We start from the raw sequence: 24,390 nt of genomic DNA, 5'->3' as shown, positions 1-24,390 counted from the left end.
AAGAATCAGCTGTGCCTTGTGCAAAAAGCGGGACCATAATATCCAACGCTCACATGCAGCTTGGGGTCAATTGCTTTCGGCCTAGTCCTACTCGTAAAGTGCCCCTCCCCCTCTCCTTTTTATTTTGAGGTCTCCCAACTATTGCAAGATCCATGAGCATTTATACGACAAACCTAAACCAACCATGATCTTCAAAGAATATTTATTTGAAGAGTTAGGGCCGCCTTCCCCAACCTGTCACCCTCTGGATGTGTTGGACTACAACTCCCATAATCCTCCAGCCAGCATGGAGTTGTAATCCAACACATCTGGAGACCACCAGGTTGGGGAAGGCAAGGTGAGTGCTTTCCAAGTGAATTCTGAACACTTCTCTCAAATGCAGCTGGGCGAATTCCCTTAATTCCATTTGAGCGACCCAACTGCGAGAAACACTCAAAAATGACCTCTGCACGAATGCTCATTCCACACTTATTAATCCAGCGCAAACACCTACCAGTCTGGACAGTTGTAAAAGGCGATGGCACCAGATGCCCAAATTAAGGATCTGAAGTGCAGTTTGGCTACACACGAGCTAGAGAATCGCACGGCCAGTATTAGAGGAAAGAGCCCCTTCTTCTTCTCAGGAAGCCATTTTACTCCTGGCTACGTTTTCAAGTGCCCATATCTTCTAAAAAACAAAGTCTTACATGGAAGGAGCTGCTGCTGCATTAGTCATGTAACCCTACGGCCTACTCTAAAACAAAGGGAGAGAAAACGTGCCACACCGTTGCATCCTCACTCAAGAAAAAGGGAAAAAACAAAGCAGCGTTTTAAAGAAGGAGGCCTGCATTTCTGTGGCTTTTCAACTATATTATTATAAAAGATGCCTGCGCACAAAGTTATACGATATAACCAGGGAGTTTGGCTTCGTTGAGTAAAAATAAACTAAAATACTGCATAGAGAAGCAAACTTTTTTTTTTTTAAGGTCTAAGGGCTTTAGAATTTTTGCAGCGGAGGATGTATACATTGCTAGTATATAGATGGATATGATTCCTACAGTCTTATACAGGGTGTGGTGGAAACATGGAGAGAGGGAAAAATGAAGACTTTCAAGGCCAGAAAGATTTGGGGAATCTTGCGAGGTATTTCGTACAGGCCCAGCATCAGCTTTAAAATCACAATAAAAACCAGAAGTGCTTAGTGACAAACGCACACCTAAAAAAATGCAATGTGGTGTCGGGCGCTTAAGGGCCGGGCAAGAGAAGGAAGAATTCTCACCTTAATGCCATCAGCAAGCCTGGAGCCGCCATTGCCAGCAATGGACCTGGCACCAGAATAAAATCCAAAACCCAGCATTAAAAGAGAGAGAGAGAGAGAGAGCAGAGGAGAGATGACCAAGAGTTCAGATTTCAAAGCTTCGTAGACTAGGCTTCCATATATTGTGTACAACAATGAAAAGAAAAGAAATATCCCAAAGTCTCCAACATAGCTTAAAGAATGAAGTCGGAGACGAGAAGACAAGACACATTCTTGTTTGACTATTTATGGGGCAGAAAAGCTATTTTGGAGGGAAGGGCAGGCACTCAGACCCAGTGTCATGCTGCCTTGCAGAGCAGGAATATCACGGGGATCCTACAGTTTCCCCCAGAAATGTCCCGCTTTAGAAATCAGTTGGTCAAGTGAGAACTATTAAAACGCACATTAAAAACACGAAGGGGCCTACAGGCCAGCAACCACTGTTAAAATCTGCTAGAATATCCAGACTGATAAGTAAAATTAATCTCTCTCTCATTCCCACACACACACTTCCTGAAACAGAAAACCTCTCGGAAGGAAAAAGGACTAACATCCAGCTCCATTTACATACTTCAATTTGAAGTAGATACCAAGAGCACAGAAAGGGTTTTTTAAAAAGTGGCCATTTATCTCTCGACATCTCTTGAAATAGGTCTGCTGCAAAACCTAAAATTGTAATTCCTCCCAAGAGGGCGTCGTACACGAAGCCCATAAAATGAACGGACACATTAAAAAAGAAGAGCCGTGTTACGAACTCACCGCTTAGCATGGTTTCAAATTGTCAGAAGCTCGTTATAGTTTATATACTTCTTACGGTACAAAACGCTTTTGAAAGATGTTTATTAGGGAGAGCTGCGAATCAGAAGATGGAAAAAGCGCTTTTCTTCCATGGTACCTTTTTATCTATTGTGGTAAATCCTCAGGGTCAATCAAGGCTGCTTTTCAGGAAGGTGATGACTAAAATGAACTAGGGTAAGTTAACCTACAAGTCACAAAATGCAACAGTAAAGATACTTTTTCTTCTTAAAATTGCATGTTAAATTGTAATCTAAGTTGTGAACATTTAAATATAATATATATCTCCTATGAAAAAGTTTGGAGCACAAGTGCTTCTGTATCCCTCCCCCCAGCCCTTCCCCATACTTTGCCCCACCCCACCCCACCCCACCCCATTGTTCAGATTTTGGGTCCTAACCAACTTGGAATGCTTTCTTTCAACCCCCCACCCCCACAAATCTGTGTGTACTCAGGAAATATAAAGTCAAAAATATACAAATCTCTCATTTACTACAAGGTCTGCATGTAGATGAAGTTATTCAGGCAGTGGAACTGGATGAAGCGCTGGAGGGCGGGGGAATCAGAACAGGGGATTTACAGTAATTATTTTCAAAAAAGAGTTCCCAAAAAAACTGGTCACTTCATGGAGCGGGGAGTGGGGAAGAAAGAGAGAGAGAGAGAGAGAGAGAGAGAAAATGATTCAAAACTGCAGGACTGGTGAAATTCTGACTGCTAAAAAGTGATACTGTAGTGGAGAGTTTTCTAGGAAAAATAAAACACCTTTTAATAACTGGCCCGCTGGTATGAGCTACCGTGGAATAAATTAGCACAAAAATGGAAGTCTTATAACTGTTCACTGTTACAGACGTAGTCAACAAGGTCAGTCACTCGCAAGAGTTCATCCTCATCTTCCTCTGGCCCTCCTGCCTCCTGACCACCACTTGTCCCATTGGGCGCCAAGCTGGCATTGGCTGTGCTGTCCTTGGGGGCGGGAGTCTTCTCGCTGGGCTTGCCAATCAAGTTCTCGATAGTTTTCCCAGGGCTCTGCCCATTGGTAGATGGCAAATCCACCAGGCTGTAGTCCAACGGGCTCTCTACCTTCCCAACGTTATCAAAGTCATCTTCGTCGTCGCTTTCTATCCGGTAGCAGGGCTTCTTGGGGACGTCTTGCGGGACGTGGGGGGTCGAGGACTTGCTGGCGGGCGAGGGCTTGCTGGCGGGCGAGGGCTTGCTGGCGGGCGAGGGCTTGCTGGCGTCGTCGTTGGGGGTGCTGCAATTGTCTTCGTCGTCTGTTTCGATCCGATTCAGACGCTTTCGGATGGGCCGCTCTTCCTCCTCCTCCTCCTCTTCCGAGTACTCGTCCGTGCTGTGGCTGCGTTTCCGAACTGACCTCTTTGACACCTTGGCTGCACTGTCGTCTTCAGAGTTCTTAGACACATAGCTCTCTGGAACAAGCATCAGACTTAAAGCCGTTAGCAAAATCTCAATGTAAGGAACAACTACAATTGCTCTTCTGACTTTTTTTTTCTTTTTACACAGTACACGCCACATGCATCACAGAGCCAACTGCTTATATCGGAAGAAAACTGGAGACCACCAGAAAATAAAAACGTTTAAATGCAAAAGTAAACTAGTGGCCACCTGTCAACTATCAAAGCTATTTGTTAAGCTGCCCATCACACCCTTGCATAGCCTCCCTTTGAGAGGAAGAGTATTGCAATGTTATCATAGATCCCTGTGCCCTTCCCAGAAAAGTGGCTCACTTATGTCCTAAAACCAGAGACCCAACATAACAGAATTATTTCCAAGGACGAAGGTTCATTATGGACACAAGAAGAGCCATGCTGGATAAAACCAAGGGTCAATCTAGAATCATAGAATAGTAGAGTTGGAAGGGGCCTGTAAGGCCATCGAGTCCACCCCCTGCTCAATGCAGGAACTCCATTCTGTTCATACAGTAACCAACCAGACGCCCCAATGGGAAGCCAACAAGCAGAACATGTCCAATAGCACCATCCTACTTGTGTTCCCCAGCAACTGGTGTGAAATGTAGGGCTGACCACTGCATGGCTTCAGTTTCTATAGGCACATTTTCAAAACAAAACAATCTTGCCACAGAATACTAGAGACTGCATTGGATGTGAACCTTTGCTCTACTCAGATGTGCAAAATTTTAAAGAGTCTAAGAAGCTCTTGTTTACAGTGGTGAGAAAAGGTTTGTGAACCCTAATGATAATTACTGAAGTTCCATAGTTTTACCATGACAGCCTTTGTGAATCAAAGGCTATCATTTCCTAAATATCCAATAGGGTTTATATTATAGGGTTTATATTACATTATTAATAGGGTTTATATTATATTATTGTGAACTGCTCAGAGAGCTTTGTGAACCGCCCAGAGAGATTCTGCTGTTGGGCGGTATAAAAATGAAATAAATAAAAATAAATAAATTAACTAATACTTGTGAAATAAAATGATGCATAAATTAGGCAAACAATGAGCACTTAATAGTCAGGGTATGTGAGAAAGTAAATGAACCCCTGATTGAATCAGCTCAATTACATGGAATAATTAGAAATAATAATAATAATAATAATAATAATAATAATAATAATAATAATAATAATTTATTTGTTATTTGATCTGGAGGCATAAATGCAAATGCCATAAAATTCATATAATTAAGACATTTAAAACTAATACATTATTAAAAGTAGCACATCGCATCTTAAAATTCAACTGGGTAGGCTTGCCGGAAGAGATCAGTCTTTATAGCTTTCTTAAAATCTGGAAGACTGTTAAATTGACGAATCTCTCCCGGCAGGTCATTCCATAATCTGGGAGCGGCAGAGGAAAAGGTCCTCTGGGTAATAGTTGTCAGCCTTGTTTTTGTTGGCTGCAGTAAATTCTTCCCAGAGGTAATCAGGTAATTCGGCTTCAGGGCTAAGTTTGGGAGGCCCCATCCTATAGAAGGATCAGAAAATGTGTGAGTTTGGGCTTCACCATAAAGTTGTGCGGAAACACGTCATGCCACAATAAAAAGACATCTCTGAGGACCTCAGAAAAGCCGTAATTGCTGCTCATCAGTCAAGAAAGGGTTACAAAACAATGTCTAAGGATTTGGGGCTCCTCCAATCCACAGCCAGACAGCCTACGAACAGAGAAGGTTCAAGACCAAAGTCACTCTACCCTGGACTGGTCCTCCTACCAAAATCTCCTCCTACTGGTGAATCATCCAGGAAGTAAAAAAAGAACCCTAGAGTAACATCCAAGTTAAAGGTAGAACTTTTGGGCCTCAATGAGAAATGTTATGTTTGTTTTTCACCGAACTCTGAGTTAGAACAGAAGAACCTCATCCCAACCATCAAGAACGGAGGGGGGGAATGTGATGGTTTGGGCCGGCTTTGCTGCCTCAGGACCCAGACGACTTGCTTTCATTGACACAACCATGAATTCTGCAGTGTATCAGAAGATTCTAGAGGAGAATGTCAGGCCATCTGTCCATGAGCTGAACCTGAACTGAAAGTGGGTAATACAACAAGACAATGATCCTAAACATACAAGCAGGTCTACAAAAGAATGGCTGCAGAAGAAGAAATGTCATGTTTTGGAACGGCCTAGTCAAAGTCCTGACCTAAACCCCATCAAAATGTTGTGGCAGGGCCTGAAGCGAGCTGTTCATGCAAGGAAGCCATTCAATGAGTTGAAGCAATTCTGTAAGGAAGGATGGGTCAAAATTCCTCAAAACTAATGTGAGAGACTGACCAACACTTACAGGAAACACTTAACTTGAAGTCATTGCTGCTCAAGGAGGTGCCACCAGGTACTCAATCTAAAGGTTCACATTCTTTTTGACACATGGATATTGAACGTTGAATCAGTTATGGATAAATAAATATTGAAAAAGCATCATGTCTGTTTAATCAGGTTATCTATTGTTCTTTATCTAGGATTGTGGGGTTAGATTAATTTCTAATAACATTTTAGGTTGGACAATCCTAAAGAGACAATCCTAAAGGGTTCACAACCTTTTTCTCACCACTGTATAAAAGGCTTTATAGTTCTAGAGCAGCCTTCCTCAACCTGGGGCGCTCCAGATGTGTTGGACTACAATTCCCAGAATGCCCCAGCCACCTGGCTGGGGCATTCTGGGAGATGCAGTCCAACACATCTGGAGCGCCCCAGGTTGAGGAAGGCTGTTCTAGAGGGACCACAACATGCACGAAAAAATGGGACACAGATCTCAGTAGGGCGATCCTCCCAAAGGCCACTAAGGCCATTTCACACTGTAATCTTAAATTTATTTCCTCAGAATGAAGTCCCTCTGAGTTCAATGAGAACCCATGTTTGGCTAGGATTTGGGATCTGTTTGTTTGTTTGCTTGTAATAGAAAAACAAATGCATAAGAGATACTTCTCCTTAGGGGAGTGGATGCCATAAGATGATTTACCAAGATCAACTGTAAAGACACATGCCCAATAAACTGTTCCCTCTATGGAGGGAATAGCTTATTCCGATGAGCCACTGACCTGCAATAGTTATATTTGGAGTGTTTGTGGTAGAAATTGCAAGTCACAAAACCTATTCTGTGTTTTTCTTTGGCGTGTCTTTTCTTAAGCTTATTTTCCCTTCTGTATAATTTATTTGTTCCTTCTTTATAATTTACTTTATATTGGGGATTTTGCAAAATGTAAAAAATTCTAAATAAGTGGGGGAGGGGGAACCCCCAAGTTATTAGGAAACAAGATAAACTGTGGCTATAGACCAAGTTTTTTTAAAAAGTACTGACAACTACTAGAAATTTCAGGATAAACAAGCAATTAATCAGTTGATCTGATTCAGAAGGAAAACGTTTCCATGACCCCCCTTTTGTAACAATTATTTGAATTTGCATCCCACTTCAGGTGCTTTCAAGAGTTCAAGACATAAAGGTTCCATATTGCTATAAAAAGTGAAATCACTCCAGGCTGTTCAGCCCGAAAACCTCAGCCCAAACAAAAGTGTCCTTTGAGAACTAATGTGGAGTAGTGTTTAAGAAGTCCCCAATTAAAATTTCATCTCAGCCACCAACTCTAGCCCTGGTCAAGCCGCAGTCTATCAGCATCCACTCCTGACCTGTAAGATGAAGACAAAACTAATGGTCTGCCTTATAGAGTAGTTGTAAAGATTTCTGAGAATCCATGAGAAGCTCTCAGACCAATTAAAAATGAATTCTTTTATGGTTTTAGGTAACAAAAACAATAAGAAGAGGAATATAATGTTGAGTTTAATTTCTAAAGCTCCGCCCTAAATAATTATTCCTAATCATATAGTTGTCGCCTTTCACGCACTCTCAACAATATCATAAGAACTTAAGAAGAGCCCTGCTGGATCAGACCGAAAGTCCATCTAGTCCAGCACTCTGTTCACAGTGGCCAACCAGCTGTCGACCAGGGACCAACAAAGCAGGACATGGTGCAACAGCACCCTTCCACCCATGTTCCCCAGCAACTGGTGCACACAGGCTTATTGCCTCAGATACTGCAGGTAGCACATAACCATCAGGGCTAGTAGCCATTGATAGCCTTCTCCTGCAGGAATTTGTCTAACCCCTTTTTAAAGCCATCCAAATTGGTGGTAGCGAATCCCATAATTTAACTACGCACTGTGTGAAGAAGCACTTCCTTTTATTTGTCCTGGATCTCCCACCAATCTGTTAATCATTTTCCAAACCCTTAGTATTCATCCAGTGTAGGAGCCTCTGAATGCAACTGCAATCTTTGCAGCTTCTAAGTTAATTACTAATTTTGTATCAGATGTTGCAGATACTCAAACAAACTTCATTGCAGGGCACATTTAAGGGACATCTGGGCCCGAGCTGTAAAGGGCTTTGCAGGTCAATCTAGCACCTGAAAACTGCAGTGTATCAAGAGATACACTGTTATGCTCTTTAGGAGATAAGGCAGCTTCACCTGTCATACATTATAGTAGTCAAAAATACTGTGACAACAAAGGCAAGAATTATGGTTGCCAGATCTAGTTTTGGAAAGAAAAAAAAAAGGCTGTCTTCCGATTTGTTAGAGCTACTGAGAAACACCAAGAGTCCTATGCCTCAGCCTGACCCCCAGTGCACAGTTATGGGCCCAGGAACCAGGCTTGTCAGGGACAGCTATCTATCATTCTACATGACAGGACCTGCCAATCATTGCATTGCAGATTCATCTGGGTTCAGCTGCTACAGGGAACTGAGACAGCTTTACAGCACTCAAAGCAATAGTGAAAGAAAGACTTGAGAAAGCTACCCAGTTTTATGGGGAGCAGGCCATAGCACATTCTTTGCTTGAATATAGTTCCGGCTCAGTCCTCAGCATCTCCAGTTAAAAGAAATGATCTCAGGTAACAGGGCTGCCGGGAAGCTTCTCTGCCCTGAGATCCAACAGAACTACTGCCAGTCAGAGTAAGCAATACTGGGTTGGGTGGCTCAATGGTCTGACTCCATAACAGTGCAGTTTTAATATATACCCGGATAGTCCTGTCTTGCAGAAAACATTTTGTTCTCCAAAAGCGGGTGGAAGTCTGCAGGATAAGGTCATCATGAATTCCCATTTCAAACTGGGCCAATGTGGTCACGACGTTCCGCAAATGCATCTGGAAAGATTTAAATTATCTATCTGACTACACCCAAAGGACAGTTGCTTGTTTGCTCAGGTCCCCCCATTGCCAGGCCTCCTACTCCCAACCATAAGTATTTTACAGTGTAGTTTAAGTTCAGAACCACAGAATTGTGGTCCTTGGGGTTGGGGGTAAGAAGGACTAGCCAAGTGAAGGACTGTCCCTGTGCTCAACTTTGTAAAAACCTAGCAGTGCTTATGTTTAAAATCTGGATTGGTCCTTCTCTCTTGCTTTGGGGCAAAGGTCATAGAATCATAGAATAGCATAGTTGGAAGGGGCCTATAAGGCCATGGAGTCCAACCCCCTGCTCAATGCAGGAATCCACCCTAAAGCATCCCTGACAGAGGGTTGTCCAGCTGCCTCTTGAAGGCCTCTAGTGTGGGAGAGCCCACAACCTCCCTAGGTAACTGATTCCATTGTCGTACTGCTCTAACAGTCAGGAAGTTTTTCCTGATGTCCAGCTGGAATCTGGCTTCCTTTAACTTGAGCCCGTTATTCCGTGTCCTGCACTCTGGGAGGATCAAGAAGAGATCTTGGCCCTCCTCTGTGTGACAACCTTTTAAGTATTTGAAGAGTGCTCTCATGTCTCCCCTCAATCTCCTCTTCTCCAGGCTAAACATGCCCAGTTCTTTCAGTCTCTCTTCATAGGGCTTTGTTTCCAGACCCCTGATCATCTTGGTCGCCCTCCTCTGAACACGCTCCAGCTTGTCTGCGTCCTTCTTGAATTGTGGAGCCCAGAACTGGACGCAATACTCTAGATGAGGTCAACTGTGTTTGCATTACAAGGCAACATTTCTATTTTACCTTCACTGTCTGAACTGGACAGCCTGCGCTTATGAACTCTTCTCAGCTCTTTCCCGTATCGGAAGCTTTTCTGAGAGCCCTCGCTTTCAGACTCCTCCTTATAGTTGACTTGTCTCTTCTGATTCCGCCGAGATCTTCTCCGCCTGGTTTCCAGGTAATCTTCGTCGCTGTACTCGGAAGAAGCGTCACTTTCTGTGCAAGAGAGGAAGTGGGTGATGAGTGAGAAAGGAAGAGAAGCAACCGTGAAAGCTTAGTCTGTGGAGCGGAATGTCACGTTCACAATAGGTATGGTCAAATAAAAGGTAAATAATCACCCTCCAAATCACCCAGTCACTGAGATTAGTAGATGAAGCACTCAATGTGGTTCTGCCTGGACCTGCGGTCCATTTGGAGTCCACTCAAGAGGAAAGCCTTCAGGGTATTGGCTCTGTTCCTAAGGAACTCTCTTGCTGGTTGATGTCAGGCAGGTGCTGACTTTACTATTCTGAAAACATTTTTATTTAAACAGGGCTTCCGTGACTGGCCAGCCATGGTCTTATTGGCACAATTTTGATATTAAATATCTGTATTTTGATTCTTTTTCTTTCTTTTTATTGTTCCCCACTCGGGAATCTTATTAAACATAGAGCAGTATATAAATCCGGGGAATACATAAAATGAAAATCCATATCCCGTATGAAAATGCACTTTAATGAAGCATTCGATAAGGACAAGCCACTGGCAGCTGGGGTGGGGGGAAGAGCTGCTTCTAAACCCAACATGGCAGCAAATTTCAAAGGAAATTTAGTGCCCACACCTCTCCCCTTGGGTAAACGTTATGACTGGGCCAAAGTCACACGGGCTTGCCAATGACAGCTTTTTCTAATTGCCATGTTGCCATTTTGGGAGTCCTGTTGAAAACCAGGGGATACGTTCCAAACTAAATATAAAATCTATGTTAAGCTATCTGTTTTGTCTTCAGCCGTACATACCTGACAGGCTACTCTGCTGTAATGGCAATCTGCAAGTCTGACACCGAGCAGAGGAGACTGGATGTGCATTTGTCAGGTAGGTCTCAAGGCTACGGCTGCAAGAGTGGAGTTGACAAAACGTACTTTGGCCCCATTCAGAAGACACCTTAAACCACGGCTTTAACCATGGGGGTTAAGCCAGAAAGCCAGGCAGTGTTCAGAAGACACCTTAAACCACGGCTTTAACCACGGTGGTTAAGCCAGAAAGCTGGGCTGTGTTCAGAAGACACCTTAAACCATGGCTTTAAACACAGTGAATAAGGCTTTCTGGCTTAACCACCGTGGTTAAAGCCATGGCTTAAAGTGTCTTCTGAACAGGGCCAATTGGTTGCAACACACCTGGTGTGTTGCAGCACACTCAAGCGTCTTAGGTTCACAGGCCCAAACTAAATGTCCACAAGGCATTTCCAGCCTCTTATGGATGGGAAACATGGCCCCCTATATGAAAAAGCTCTCACAAAACAGCAGAGAATTTTAGGACAAGTACTAACTACAGACGTTTTCCATGGAATCAGCCAATCTAACCAACTGGCTTGAAAATATGACTAATTTTTTTAAAAAATCAAAGGTTCTTTTTATCAACAAGAACAGCTGGATTTATTTATTTTTAAAGAAGTTTTGAAATAGAAACTTTATGCTACCTAAGAACTCAACAGTGAGGGGTCCTGGCACAAAGGGGGATTCTCATGGGATGTGCCGTCCCTAGGTAGGACGGGGCGCCATGACGGGCGCAAGGATTTCTCCTGCATTTTGATGTTACATGTCAAGCCGCGGGAGAGATCCTTCCCCCCTCTGCCCCAATATCCACAAATAGTTATCGGGACAGAGGGCGGAAGCATCTCATAGAATCATAGAATAGCAGAGTTGGAAGGGGCCTACAAGGCCATCGAGTCCAACCCCCTGCTCAATGCAGGAATCCACCCTAAAGCATCCCTGACAGGTGGTTGTCCAGATGCCTCTAGTGTGGGAGAGCCCACAACCTCCCTAGGTCAGGAAGTCTCTCCTGCAGCTGTCAAGGATTTCGGGGTGGGTGGTAGAAAGATCTCTCCTGCAGCTTGAAACATCAAGCAACAGAACAGACCCTTCCATTGCCCACCCACCAAATCCTTGAGGGTTAAAGCTACAGGAGATGCTTGCAGCTTCCCAGCGGAAAAGTACATCTCTCCTGTACTTTTAGGGGAGAAATCCTTTGCATGGGAATGGGAGAATGGCTCGAGATAAGCCGCCGATCGCAGCGCCCCACTCCATCCAGGGACGGCAGGTGCATGTCCCTGGGGACACGTGGGGAGCTGCTGATCACAGCGCCCCACCCAGGGATGGCACATGCTCATCTTGGGAAGCTGACATGCGTCTATGGAGCCCCTCTGGGCAACAGCAGCAGGGTTTTCTGCTGCTCTTGCCTCGCGACTCTGTAGGCAGGGGAAGTCATCCACAGAGCCCGCTACGCGACACAACACTCAACGGTTGTGCAAATAGTCAACTCTGTATACCGTTGATTATTTGTGTGTGGGGGTTTTCAGAGAAATTTCGGAGAAATAACCAACCACGGTGTGGAAAAGGCTCCCCAGATGACACAGTAGTCAACGGTTGACTATTTAATCCACCATTGACTATTGTGTCATCCGAACCAAGTCACAGGGATGCAAGATGATTTGCTTGAAAGCTAAGGATGCAATCCTATCTCACTCCCAACAATTGGACTTACTTCTGAGTAAAGCTGTGTATGTTTGGGCTGTAGCATGCAATGGTGACAAGTAAGAAATATTGACAGACAAATAGGAGACAAAGGGGAGGTGGGTGAACTTAGTACCATATGTTAACTTTCTCACTAATGTCTCTTTAATAAAGGTTTGTCTAACTTAGCTAATAGTTGGCATACAGTTAATGCTTCTTGTATTCATATGTTTTGGAAATGCCCAATAGTTGCTTCCTCTTGGGAAGACATTGTCATATGGATAAACTTTGTATTGGAAAGCTCTTTAATATTTACTGATGTACATGTTCTCTTAAATTATCTCCCAGCTTCTTGGAATGCAACACATGATCAATGTGAATGGATTTTTCACGCCCTCATGATCGCTAGAAGACTGATACTACAATAAAGTATCACCACTTATATAAAAGCTCACCATCTATAATGCAATGGATTGAAGACCTAACAACACTAGCAGTGTTTGAAAGAGTGGTACATAGGTGTCATTCGTGAATGGACTTACATTGGTCCGCCTTTATTGAAGTGTATGTATAATTTATTCCTTTTTCCTCCCCCCCCCCCCACGAATGTGGTAATATTTGAAATAGAGGCCCTTAAAGTATGTAGTTAGACTTGCATTTTTGTTTGTTTGTTGAAACTTAAAATAAAAAATCGATATAAAAATGTTAACTTTCTCAAAGGAAAAAAAACATATGGGGGATGAACCACTTATCTGAGGGGGACAATTGTTCCCCTTAGTGCCATCTCTATCTCCTAGCTGGGAGAGTGGGCATCCAAATGGCAGAAGTGGTTTAATGTAAGCAACTGTACGGTGATGCATGTTGGGGCAAAAAAACCCAACTTCAAGTATAACCTAATGGGATCTGAGCTGGCGGCGACCGAACAAGAAAGAGATCTTGGGATTGTGATGGACAGCTCGATGAAAATGTCCACCCAGTGTGCGGCCGCTGTAAAGAAGGCAAACTCCATGTTAGGCATGATAAGAAAAGGAATTGAGAATAAAACGGCCAGTATCGTACTGCCTTTATGCAAATCGATGGTGTGACCACACTTAGAATGCTGTGTACACTTCTGGTCACCACACCTAAAAAAGGATATTACAGAGCTGGGAAAAGTGCAGAAAAGAGCAACTAAAAGGATTAAGGGGCTGGAGCATCTCCCCTACGAGGGAAGGTTACATCAACTGGGACTGTTTAGCTTGAAAAAAAGGAGAGTAAGGGGAGACATGATAGAGGTGGACAAAATTATGCATGGTATGGAGAATGTAGACAGGGAGACATTTTTCTCCCTCCCTGAAAATACTAGAACTCAGCGTCATCTCATGAAATTGATTGGTGGGAGATTCAGGACAAATAAAAGAAAGTACTTCTTCACATAGCGCATAGTTAAATTATGGAACTCACTACCACAAGATGTAGTGAAGGCCACCAATCTGGATGACTTCAAAAGGGGGCTGTATAACATCCTGGAGGCAAAAGCTATCAATGGCTACTAGCCCTGATGGTTGTGTGCTATCTCCAGTATTTGAGGCAATAAGCCTGTGTGCACCAGTTGCTGGGGAACATGGGTGGGAGGGTGCAGTTGTACCCATGTCCTGCTTTGTTGGTCCCTGGCCGATGGCTGGTTGGCCCCTGTGTGAACAGAGTGCTGGACTAGATGGACCCTTGGTCTGATCCAGCATCAGGGCACTTCTTAGGTTCTTACCTATGGTAAGAGAGCTCCGGCTATTGGGCGGTATAGAAATGTAACAAATAAATAAATAAATAAATAAATAAATAAATGGTAACAAGTGTTCAGGATGCTTCTGAAGCAAGAGATAAAATACGTTGCTTACTGTGCCTTTAGACGTCAGGTATATTTATTTTATTCATTAGATTTATACTCCGCCTTTAGATTGAATTATCTTAAAGGTGGTTTACAACACAATGCAATCATACATAAATCAACACTCCCACCCCCACCCCATACACAGATAATTCAGCAGCCCCTTCTCTCATTGGCCAATGGATGGGGCCATAGCTGTGCTTCCTCACTTCTGCTCTGCCATTCCAAGACAACGGGCAGCTGAAGCAGAGTCTTCTCTCTGGAAGGGCGGGGAAAAGCAAGCTCTCTGCAACTGCCCTTTCTCTGGCGGGTAGATTGGGACAGCCTGGTTTTGCCCTTGCCACGATGTTCTTCCTGGGAGACAAGGGGCCTCCCACTGGCCCTTGGCCTCCTGGCTGATGAAAGGGGCCAGAGTGCGCTTCTCTTCTGCTCTGCAGCCCCGGGGTCACTGGCAGTTAGGATGGGGAGAAAGAAGCTCTCTGCAGCTGCTGCTTCTCTAGCTGATGAATAGGGCTAGGATGATCTTCCCCTTGCTCTGACGTTCTTCCTGGGAGGCAGTGGGTGCAATCGCCATCCCCCCACCCCCACCCACCCCACACAATACTTCTTTCTCTTGCATAAATAATTCAGCATTAGTCATACTTAGAGTAGACCTATTTAAATGAATGGGACAACTTAAAACTAACACTGGATAGAATTCATCATGTTTATTTATGGTTATCTAACTCAATGTTTTAAGTGTATAAGTGTGGGTGTTAACATGTATATCTCTATTAAATTCAGTTTTCCTTCCTGGAGTCGTTCTTTTTTTTATTTTTTTAAAAACCCTGGTTACTTATAATTTAGTTGCACACCAACAGGTTTTAATTGCTATTAAGTAACTACTTGGTACGCATGCTTGGTCAGGACATATATGCATTTGAAAGTGTGAAATTTGATTTAAATCACAATCTATCCTCTTAGTTACTATAGATCTTAGATCTGCTTTACTGCGGGCAAAAATGTATGTATGTACATAATTCAACTCTAAATAGTTTTTTTTTAACAATTAAGACCATCAATTAAAACAACAGCCATTAATATTAAAATATATAAAAAAAATGAAATTAAAAAAAAAAAGACAATGAAAATTACATAAACCCAGACTTGGGAGAGTAAAAACATACAGAATAACAACCAAAAAAAGTCTGGGCAAATAAAAAGTATTTTACCTAATGCCAAAAGATAACCACGTCAACGTCACGTTACCCTCTCTGGGGAGGGACTTCCCAAGACAGGGTGTCACCAGAGAAAAAGCTCTGGTCACCTCCTGCCTCACCTCAGGTGGAGGGAGGACCTGAGGAAGGGATTCCGATGAAGATCTAAGTGTCCGGGAAGGTTCCTCTAGGAGCAAATGGTGCTTGCCGTACATTGGTCCCAATTTAGGTCTTAAAAGGTTAAAAACATCACACTGAATTGTGTCCGGTAGTGGACCGGAAGGGAATACGTTAGTTTCAAAAGGAGTGAGATACGGTCTGCACGTCTGGTCTGGTCAAACCATCTAGCAGCAGCAGTTTGAACCGTTTTCAAAGGCAGCCCCATGGACAATGCATTACAATAATCCGAACTGTAATCCAAAATGAAACGTCAATTGACGAGATCATCGCTGGAGGACCAGGTTTCGGTCTTATTCTGGAGGGGCGACAGCTGGGCGCTGCCTGGCTCTTCTATTGCCAAGGAGGTGGTCGGCCCTCCAGGAAAACGGGCTGCCGTCCGAGAGGTCTATTTCGAAACACTCAGTCCTTTGGCCCAGCTCTCAAGCTACAAACAGTGAAAGAGTCCAACTTACCGGAGTCGCCGCTTACATTATCCTCAGAGTCCTCCTCTTCGTCATCTTCAGAGTATCTTTTCTTGGCTGTTTTTCTCCGTAGCCGTCGGCTCTGCCTCATTGGCCGAGAATGATGCCGCCTGGGCCTGCGCCTGGAAAACTCTGTGTCGCTGTCGTTCGATGGCTGATCCTCTTCGCTGTCATCCAGGTTTTCTTCCGATACAACAAACTCATCCTGGGATCTGCAAGGACAAAGATGAGCGGGAAAGATTTTTGAAGGGAGAGAATTTAGATGGAAAATAAACCTAGCTTGACTTGAGTTTTAAATTCAGAAAGTGTTGACGCAAGAAGTAGAATAACGAAGGAAGAATTTTCAGACTTTCAGTGGCATTATAGCTTTTAATCCTTTATAGGTTTTCGCATACATTCTCACACACAACAGCTACAACTCTCAGCATGCTCCAGCCGGCCTGGGGGATGCTGGCTTTTCAGAAACAGGCATTCGGGGCCAATTGAAACGTGCTAGTTCTGATGCCGTGAATCCACAGAGGACCATTGCCTCAAAATTCAGGTAGGGGCCGCTGCGCCTCTGAAGTTTCCGACAACAAACTCACAACACCCATGCAACAGAAGCTTTAGTATCCTCTTTAAGCGATACTGAAACACCACAAACCTGCCTCCTAGCATCAGACCCCCATAAGAGAGGGCCCAGAGCCAGCCAAACACAACGTAGTACAGCTCTCCTGGGAAGGCACCACTTGAGAATAGAAAAATAAGGCTGCAGACTTGAATGCACAAGCAAGGACAGCTCAGTGTACCTGAACTCTATCATGCCACGGAAAAGGGATAGACTGGAGCCCTTCCCTCTAACTCTAAGGATAGGGCAGGGCAAGAATACAAACAAATGATGCTCCACTTGCAGCCTGAAATGTTACAGGCTATATATTCAACCCGTATATATTCTCAGCATCTGTGTTTTTTCTGAATGGCACCTACGACTTTCCAGTGCTTCTGCGACCCAAAGCTGAACACGCTTAGAGTCCCGCTGTGCCACAGGAAGACACTGCCACATGCCTAACTTCTAACTGAAAATCAGTGGAAATACAAGGTCATCAGCTTGGCATGTACATTTGCAGCCGACCTTACCCGTCACTGATCCTGAACTCATCCTCGCTCTCTTCTTCATCCAAGTTACTGTCACTGTCCAGGTCATTCAGTCGCCGCCGTTTCTTGCGGCGAACGGCCACCGCCCTCGGAGGCCTCTTGCTTTCTTTCCTTTCTTCCTCCAGGATGGTGGAAATATCCTTGCCCCGATGCCCCGTGATGTTAGCCATATCTTTCCCTCTTCCACCGCCTATGTTCAGGGGGATCAAGACAACGGTGATGGTCAATTTGTTCCCTTTGTCTCCTCCATCCCCCCCCCCACCATAAAAGGTAGCCGATGTCATCTCTAAACATGACTGCGTCTGCTAACAGGTGGAGTGGGAGAGGGGGTCACATCTCTCCTCCCACTCTCGCTTTTTAAAGAAAAGCTGGAAGCAGATTAGGATAGAAGAATGACATGCAGGTCCTTTCTTTCTGTCATCCTTCCCTTGCCCTCTCTCCAAAGTTCACCACTACCTTTTATCCTCAGCAACCCTGTGAGAGGGAGGTTGGGTTGAACGATAGTGATTGGCACAATGTCATGTGGCCACGTGGCAGGGTGGTTTTGATTTAAATTGGTAAACCGCTCAGAGAGCTTCAGCTATTGGGTGGTATAGAAATGCAATCAATCAATAAATTTGATTTAAATCACGATTTAAATCACTACTCAGAAAGACTCGATTTAATCATGTTACTTTCCCCCCCCCTCAAAAAAGTGCACTGTTCCTCGCTCTATTTTACACAACTCAGGAGTTACCAAAGACTCATTCTTGCTAGTATAAATCTTAATATTTACAACCAGATGAAGGTTTCATTTTTAGAATAGCAACTTTTCAGATTAGTTTTACAGTTATATCAAAATAATAATAATACTGATTTGGTTATACTATTAGAAAGACATCATAGATAGATAATTATGAAATTATTGCAAGGTGAACTATCTCCAGTTTAATATTTGGACAACTTTTCTGCTGTACTTTATTGGAAGGAGAAAAATAATCTTACAGAAACCTCTGGAAGAGCATGACACTGAATGGGTTAGTGGAATTCATTTACCAAAAAATTTAAACAGCCTCATGCTACATAATTAAAAAGCAATCCTTATTTGATGATGAATAACCTTTGGACTATAATGTATCTTAAATAGAAAACTATCTTTAGATATCTCTTTCCTCAAAAAGCAATTCAATAAAAAAAATCCAATTTAAATTTAAAAAATCCGATATAAGTTTAAAAAATCCGATTTAAATAAAAAAAATCCAATTTAAATTTTAAAAAATTGATTTTTTGCGGGGTTTTTTTTTTTAAAAAAAACCTCATTGATTTTTATCCCCCCTGCCATGTGGGGTTTTGAACCCAAGCCAGTTGAGGAGTCTGACAAGAGAGGGAAAGCCAATTTCCACTACATGAAAACACAGAACAAATCCTGGGAGTCTGCTGCACTTGCACAAAATGGCAGATTATCCAAGGCCCTCAGCATCCGTGTAATATATGCTGGATCAAAGCTCAGTCTGCTCATTCACTACTCAGGTCATCCATATGTTCAAAAGCAACCCAGTTGGACACACCTCCTCCATCTGCCTCCTTGATGTCATCCTCTATTGCTTCATCAATGGCTTCATCGAATTCATCAAACCTAGGAGAACAAAATTCACTCATTTCAGTGCACATCTCAACTATGTTTCAAGGGATAAAGCAGCGAAAATACAGTGACTGAATGTTCAAAAGGTATCAGTGGCTTGTACCAAAATACTAACCACCCCTTTGCAAACAGGCAAAGTTAAATTAATCCTTTGGCTTTCATGTATACCTCGCACTAGTTCTCATTTCTGAAAAGAAAAGGGAAAAAAATCTGAGCACATGTACAGGGAATGAAATTTCATTCGCACCGTTTAGCATTAATTTATGGGCTTGGACCAAATTAGAATCATAGACTAGTAGAGTTGGAAGGGCCTATAAGGCCATCGAGTCCAACCCCCTGCTCAATGCAGGAATCCACCCTAAAGCATCCCTGACAGGTAGTTGTCCAGCTGCCTCTTGAATGCCTCTAGTGTGGGAGAGCCCACAACTTCCCTAGGTAACTGGTTCCATTGTCGTACTGCTCTAACAGTCAGGAAGTTTTTCCTGATGTCCCACAAAGCAGTAAATCAACTGATGTTGGCAGGGGATGTGGGGTGAGAATTAATTGATATCTTAATCTCCTGGAGTGACCGTCCACAGAAGAGGCAAATAAAATCCAAGTTCATGTTCTCAGACTTTCTTTATTTCACATAACTCCACAGACTTTTTAAAAACGAAGAGAAGTGTTATGTTGTAGGCCCTACAGCATCCCTTCTTAAGTTTTCAATCAGGCTCTGAATAATTCCTGAGCAGTTCATAAACGTACACGCAAACAGAGAAGGGTTTTCTGACTTCTTTATATATGTTTACAATTATTATTATCTTTTAAAAAATCCCAGTTGTGAGCTACCTTTTCTTCTCAACTTTACAGGCTACCTCTCACGTGCCTTTACGCTAAAATATATGAAATGGGCAATATTAATTACCAATTACACCCACGTGTTATTTCCCTCCTCTTATCCCATCCAAAAAGAAACCCAGCTGTTCTTGCTGTTTGGATGCTTCTGCAGTAGTCTGGATTTTATATAACACTGCAAAATGAGGAGGAGGGGTTAAAATGTGGTTTTATTCATAGCTGAGACAAGAAGAGGTCAATTGTCTTGCGGGTGTTATAGTCCAAGCATCAGTTCAAAGCAGCTGAAACAATCAGGAGAGATGTACAAAGGCAGAAGCAGCCAAAGGTGGTGCATTTCACAGTCGTGCTGTTGAGCATAATACATTTCAAGTGCGATTCTTACTAACAAGCGATGACCCCTTTCAAAGTGCTACGTTAGCAGAATGGTTTAATCCCCACTGGAGAACAGTCGGATATCCTGAGGCAGGAGGGAAGTTCTGCTGGGTAATCAGTTTGCCTCATCCGTCAGGGGCATGACAACTTGTCCATAAAACCCAGCATACAGCCTGCTGCTTCTTACTAATCACAGACAAGTTCCCTACACAAGGAGCGACTTCTAGCTCACTACAGAATCTGGAGATAATTAAAGTTATGTCAAGCATCACAGAAACAGCTTGGGCCTGCTTTCACACCGATTTTCAGCTGCTTAAAATGTTTTTTTTAAACATAAAACACAGGGAACTGAGGGACAGGCACGTTACGTTAAAATGCACGGAAGAAAACCGCACTTCTCCCAATGGCTGCTTTTCAAAACTGCAGCCACAAGCAGCTTCCACTGTCCCACCAAAAACAGCCACCAGGTTCAAGACGCTGTGGTTGATGAGGGTAAACACTGTGGCTCCTCCTAAGGCTGTTTTTTTATTTAAAGAAAGAAAGAAAGCTTTGCTGCAAGCACTTGGATGTAATAGGATTTGCCCCTCAAAGTACTTCAACATGCCAAACCCTACATAAGAAAGATTAGAAGCCCACTTGCTGCATGGCGATACGTCCCATGCAGCATTCCGCAACAGAACGAGGCACGGCAGACAGCATGAAACTGGAAGGTTCTGCAGGGTAGGAGAGGGCTTCCATGCACCTTTGCAGGAACATAAGAACGTAAGACGAGCCCTGCTGGATCGGATCAAGGGTCCATCTAGTCCAGGATTCTGTTCTCACAGTGGCCAACTAGCCGTCAGCCAGGGACCCACAAGGCAGGATATGGTGCAACAGCACCCTCCCACCCATGTTCCCCAGCAACTGGTGCACACAGGCTTACTGCCTCGAATACTGGAGATGGCACATAGTGGGAACATCAAAATGATGCTGCAACTACACCCAGAACTGCCCCAGGCAAAGTTGTGTACGTGCCTTCATGCCACTGGGGAATACCTGTGGCAGGAGAGTAGGGGGTGTTGAAGCCCTCTGGGATCCACCGGAGGGTCAACCCCCTTTCCCCTGACTGTTGATCAGTTGGTGGCTTCCCAGTTTGCCACGGTTTCCCCCCACCACCACCATTCTAACATGTTTAAAGGCCTCTCCTAAAGCTACGTTACTAACAGGAAAAGCTTTTAGTTAGAATAGGCTGGTATTTCCCTGTTTTTTCCTTCATCCCTGCTCACCATTGGAATGTGGCTCCTAAGAGCTCCTGCTCAGGCTGAAAGGTGTTTGACATTAGAGGGAGGGAGGCACACAGGCGCTGGCGCTCCGCCCACTGCAGCAAGCTGGAGCCGAATCTCCTCTGCACCCCCAGCGATCGCTTTGGGAAGGGAGGCGGGCTGCCTTATTCTTCGGGGGGTGGAAAGGACTGGACCTGAATGAAATGTACTCTTTGTCTGGGCCCAGTTCTGCACCCCTCAGCCTCCTTCCACTGCTGAAGCAAACACGGATGGGAACGGCACACTTGTCAGGTATAGGTTTCAGCAAGTTGTAGTTAAGATTTATTAGAACTAGTTTGAAATGGCTGTGCAAACTTATCTTTGTCAGGATTCTCAGGGAAAGCGTTCACACACACACACACACACCCTTGGCCTAGGGAGCTCCCTGTGCTAAAGCAGCAGTAGGGGAGTTCTCCAGCCTGAGATTTTTACCCACCCTCTGATCTTGTTTAGGCTTTGGCCATGTTCCCCTGAGTTACCAAGGTGAGGCTGCGTTGGGACCAGCTCCCTTGGGATGGTCTGTTAAGCCTTTCAAGAATCCCCCCATTGAGACTGCCTGAAGGAGCGTATCAGGAATCCTTCCCTCCACTGGTCCGATTTAGCACCCGTTTTTGGAACCGTTGAGATAGCAACTGGGAAACCAGGTTGTTATTGTAGTGAGTAGCAGTTCGACTGTACGTTATCTTGGAGCCTAAAGCTTTCTGACCGTCTGCCAGGCTTTAAGTATTTTTTGAAGTGTGTCACTATTAAGCTTTGCACCCTGAATAAAAGAAGTCTCACTGACTGGGTGTTCCGTGTCAGTTTGTCAGCACGTGAGAAGGCTGCAAGGAATGGGAATCCACAACAACACTCCTTCTATGGCCAAGTCCAACCTCCCAATGCTCTGAGGAGGAAGAAGTCTGAGCGGAATTCAGCCTCCCTCCATTACTAAGCCAACCCCTCCCTTCCACCCTCAATGTGGGGTTTTTTTCCGGCTCCCCACTTATACATGCTCCACTTGAGAAGCAGCATCTTCAACGTCCGTTCAAAAGAACTGAGAAGTCACTTACCTGTAGCTGATGCACTTCCTTTGCCTAGTCGACCTCCTCTCAAGCAGCTTTGCCTTTGATTTTTTGGAATCTTTCTTCTTTTCGTCCACACTTTCAGGTATTTCAGGCTCCTGTTTAAAGACAGGCAATCGTTAAGCATAACAGCTACAGCTGACATAAAAGGCTCCTTCTGCACTTATAATGCACAAGTTGTCATGTCTAACCCTGCTCCCCCCTGGGTTGGAAGAAGGCGTTTCAGGTGATCAATCAGAATCAGACTCCGAAGTAGAGGAGTCGGTGCCAGACACAGGCCACCCTGTACCAGTGGGGGAGAAAGCTCTCACGGGCTCTTCGCCAGCTGGGAGTGAACCCTCTCCAGAGCTTATCTCGTCAAGGGCAAATAATACAGTCAGTGAGAAGCCAACATTCTTCCGAGGGGGAGAGCACAGAGAGGTTAGCCGATTCAAGAGTACGCCACAGACTAAAACAGGCGGAGCTAAAGGAAGGCGAGAGAAAGTCAGCCCGGCTGGCATCCCATCAGAAGCTGCCTCAGAACTAGTCTCTCTGAAGTTAACGCGTCTTGGGAAAGGGCTCTCCATTCTTCTTGAAAGGACAACTGCCTCACTTAGTTTGCATAGTTTTGCTTAGCCCTAGAGGAAAGTTCCTAGAGATTAGACTCTCTTCAGGTGAGAAGATATGTTTATTGCTTGAATAAAGCTTTGTAGATTACTTAGCAGGCCTCCTTATTGTCTCCCGAGAAGGCGGGAGGTTTTGAGAAACAAGACACAAGTTCAGCCACAATCCTCCCCAGTTTCATGGAAAGCAGATGCCCAACTCCACAAAGAGAGGCTCAAGTCCATACCTCCCACCCTGACTTGGTGTCTAGCTGTTATTAAATAGCTAGACACCATGTAGGCACTCCTCACAGGTCTTGCAAATGACCCATTTGTCTAACATAGGGTTGTATCCAGTGTCAGTCTAACTTAAGCCCCAGTCATTTCAATGGGTCTGTACCCAAAGTAGGTCTAACATTGGATACAATCCAATAAGTGTCCAGATGGAGATTCCGACCACAATGACAAATTTATAACAGCTGCAAATGTACACATGCATAAGCCATAGGCAGAGGAAAGGGGCAAGAAAGAAAGACACACTGGATTTCTAGTAGTCAAGGAGCCAAGATTTAGTGCCCTGCATAGTTCCTTGCCCCCCTACATCAGGAGCAGATTTTATCAGGCAAAAGGAGCAGATGTATGCAAATTCGCTTCAATTTGTCAATTGTTCAATTTTTGCATATTGCAGATTCAGCTTTTCTTGGGGTAGAATTTTGATTGTTTTCTGCACAAAGTACATCCAAGCCCTGGCTCTATATCGGAAAGCAAAATAAAAGTAAGAGTTGTGTCAATGGATCCATTTCACTTACTCGCGGAGGAATGATATTCTCGATGCTAATACCCACATACACGAGGCGTTCTTTCCTTGGGGAGAAAGAGAGAGACAAAACAAGGTAACAACTTCTTCCCAATATCTGCGGACTGCCTTGTAGCCTTCTCCCCACCCCGTACTGTTGTGCCTGTTTACTTTAAACAAGGTTACGTCAGTCTTTTTAAATAGCTGCCTCCCGTGGCTAGCTCTTGCAACTATGGTACTAAGTGGGTTTGGAGATTACTTAGGCACTCACTCTGATGAGCAAAAATACCAATGCAAAAGGCTTAAGAACATAAGAAGAGCCCTACTGGATCAGACCAAGGGTCCATCTAGTCCAGCACTCTGTTCACATAGTGGCCAACCAACTATCGGCCAGGGATGAACAAGCAGGACCCTCCCATCCATGTTCCCCAGCAACTGGTGCACTCAGGCTTACTGGCTAGGATACTGGAGATATCACACAACCATCAGGGCTAGTAGCCATTGATAGCCTTCTCCTCCAGGAATTGATCCAACCCCCTTTTAAAGCCGTCCAAATTGGTGGCCATCACTACATCTTGTGCCAACTATGGTTAGTTCTGAAACAGAAGGGAATCAGGAAGGGAATCATGTGACCTCAAGGGAAAAGACTCGGAAGGCAATGGAGCTTTCCCGATCTTCTAATCATTGTAGCTAATTAGGCAGTGTTATATCAGTATGTGACCTGACAAGACACGTTGGTGAACAGACCACTATCCAATGTATGGCTAGAAATGTCCATGGAATCATTTGCACGGCTG

The 24,390-nt window shown here is 44.2% G+C and overlaps 1 protein-coding gene across 1 annotated transcript in view; it reads right to left on the bottom strand.

Moving 5' to 3' along the window:
- Nucleotides 1-2,469: 2,469 nt before the first annotated feature.
- Nucleotides 2,470-24,390, bottom strand: part of RSF1 (remodeling and spacing factor 1) — a 66,462-nt gene continuing 44,541 nt past the window's right edge. Inside the window, exons 10-16 of the mRNA XM_063127224.1 lie at nucleotides 23,607-23,661; nucleotides 22,205-22,314; nucleotides 18,575-18,642; nucleotides 17,010-17,217; nucleotides 15,885-16,105; nucleotides 9,509-9,700; nucleotides 2,470-3,498 (exon numbers count right to left, since the gene is read on the bottom strand). Of these exons, the coding sequence (XP_062983294.1) occupies nucleotides 2,897-3,498; nucleotides 9,509-9,700; nucleotides 15,885-16,105; nucleotides 17,010-17,217; nucleotides 18,575-18,642; nucleotides 22,205-22,314; nucleotides 23,607-23,661 (1,456 nt within the window). The 3' untranslated portion in view covers nucleotides 2,470-2,896. The remainder of the gene's footprint in view (nucleotides 3,499-9,508; nucleotides 9,701-15,884; nucleotides 16,106-17,009; nucleotides 17,218-18,574; nucleotides 18,643-22,204; nucleotides 22,315-23,606; nucleotides 23,662-24,390) is intronic.

This window comes from Elgaria multicarinata, chromosome 5 (assembly GCF_023053635.1).
Source record: "Elgaria multicarinata webbii isolate HBS135686 ecotype San Diego chromosome 5, rElgMul1.1.pri, whole genome shotgun sequence".
Lineage (NCBI taxonomy): Eukaryota > Metazoa > Chordata > Lepidosauria > Squamata > Anguidae > Elgaria > Elgaria multicarinata.
The sequence above is the reverse complement of the archived record's forward strand: the minus strand, read 5'-3'. Positions and strand labels throughout refer to the sequence as shown.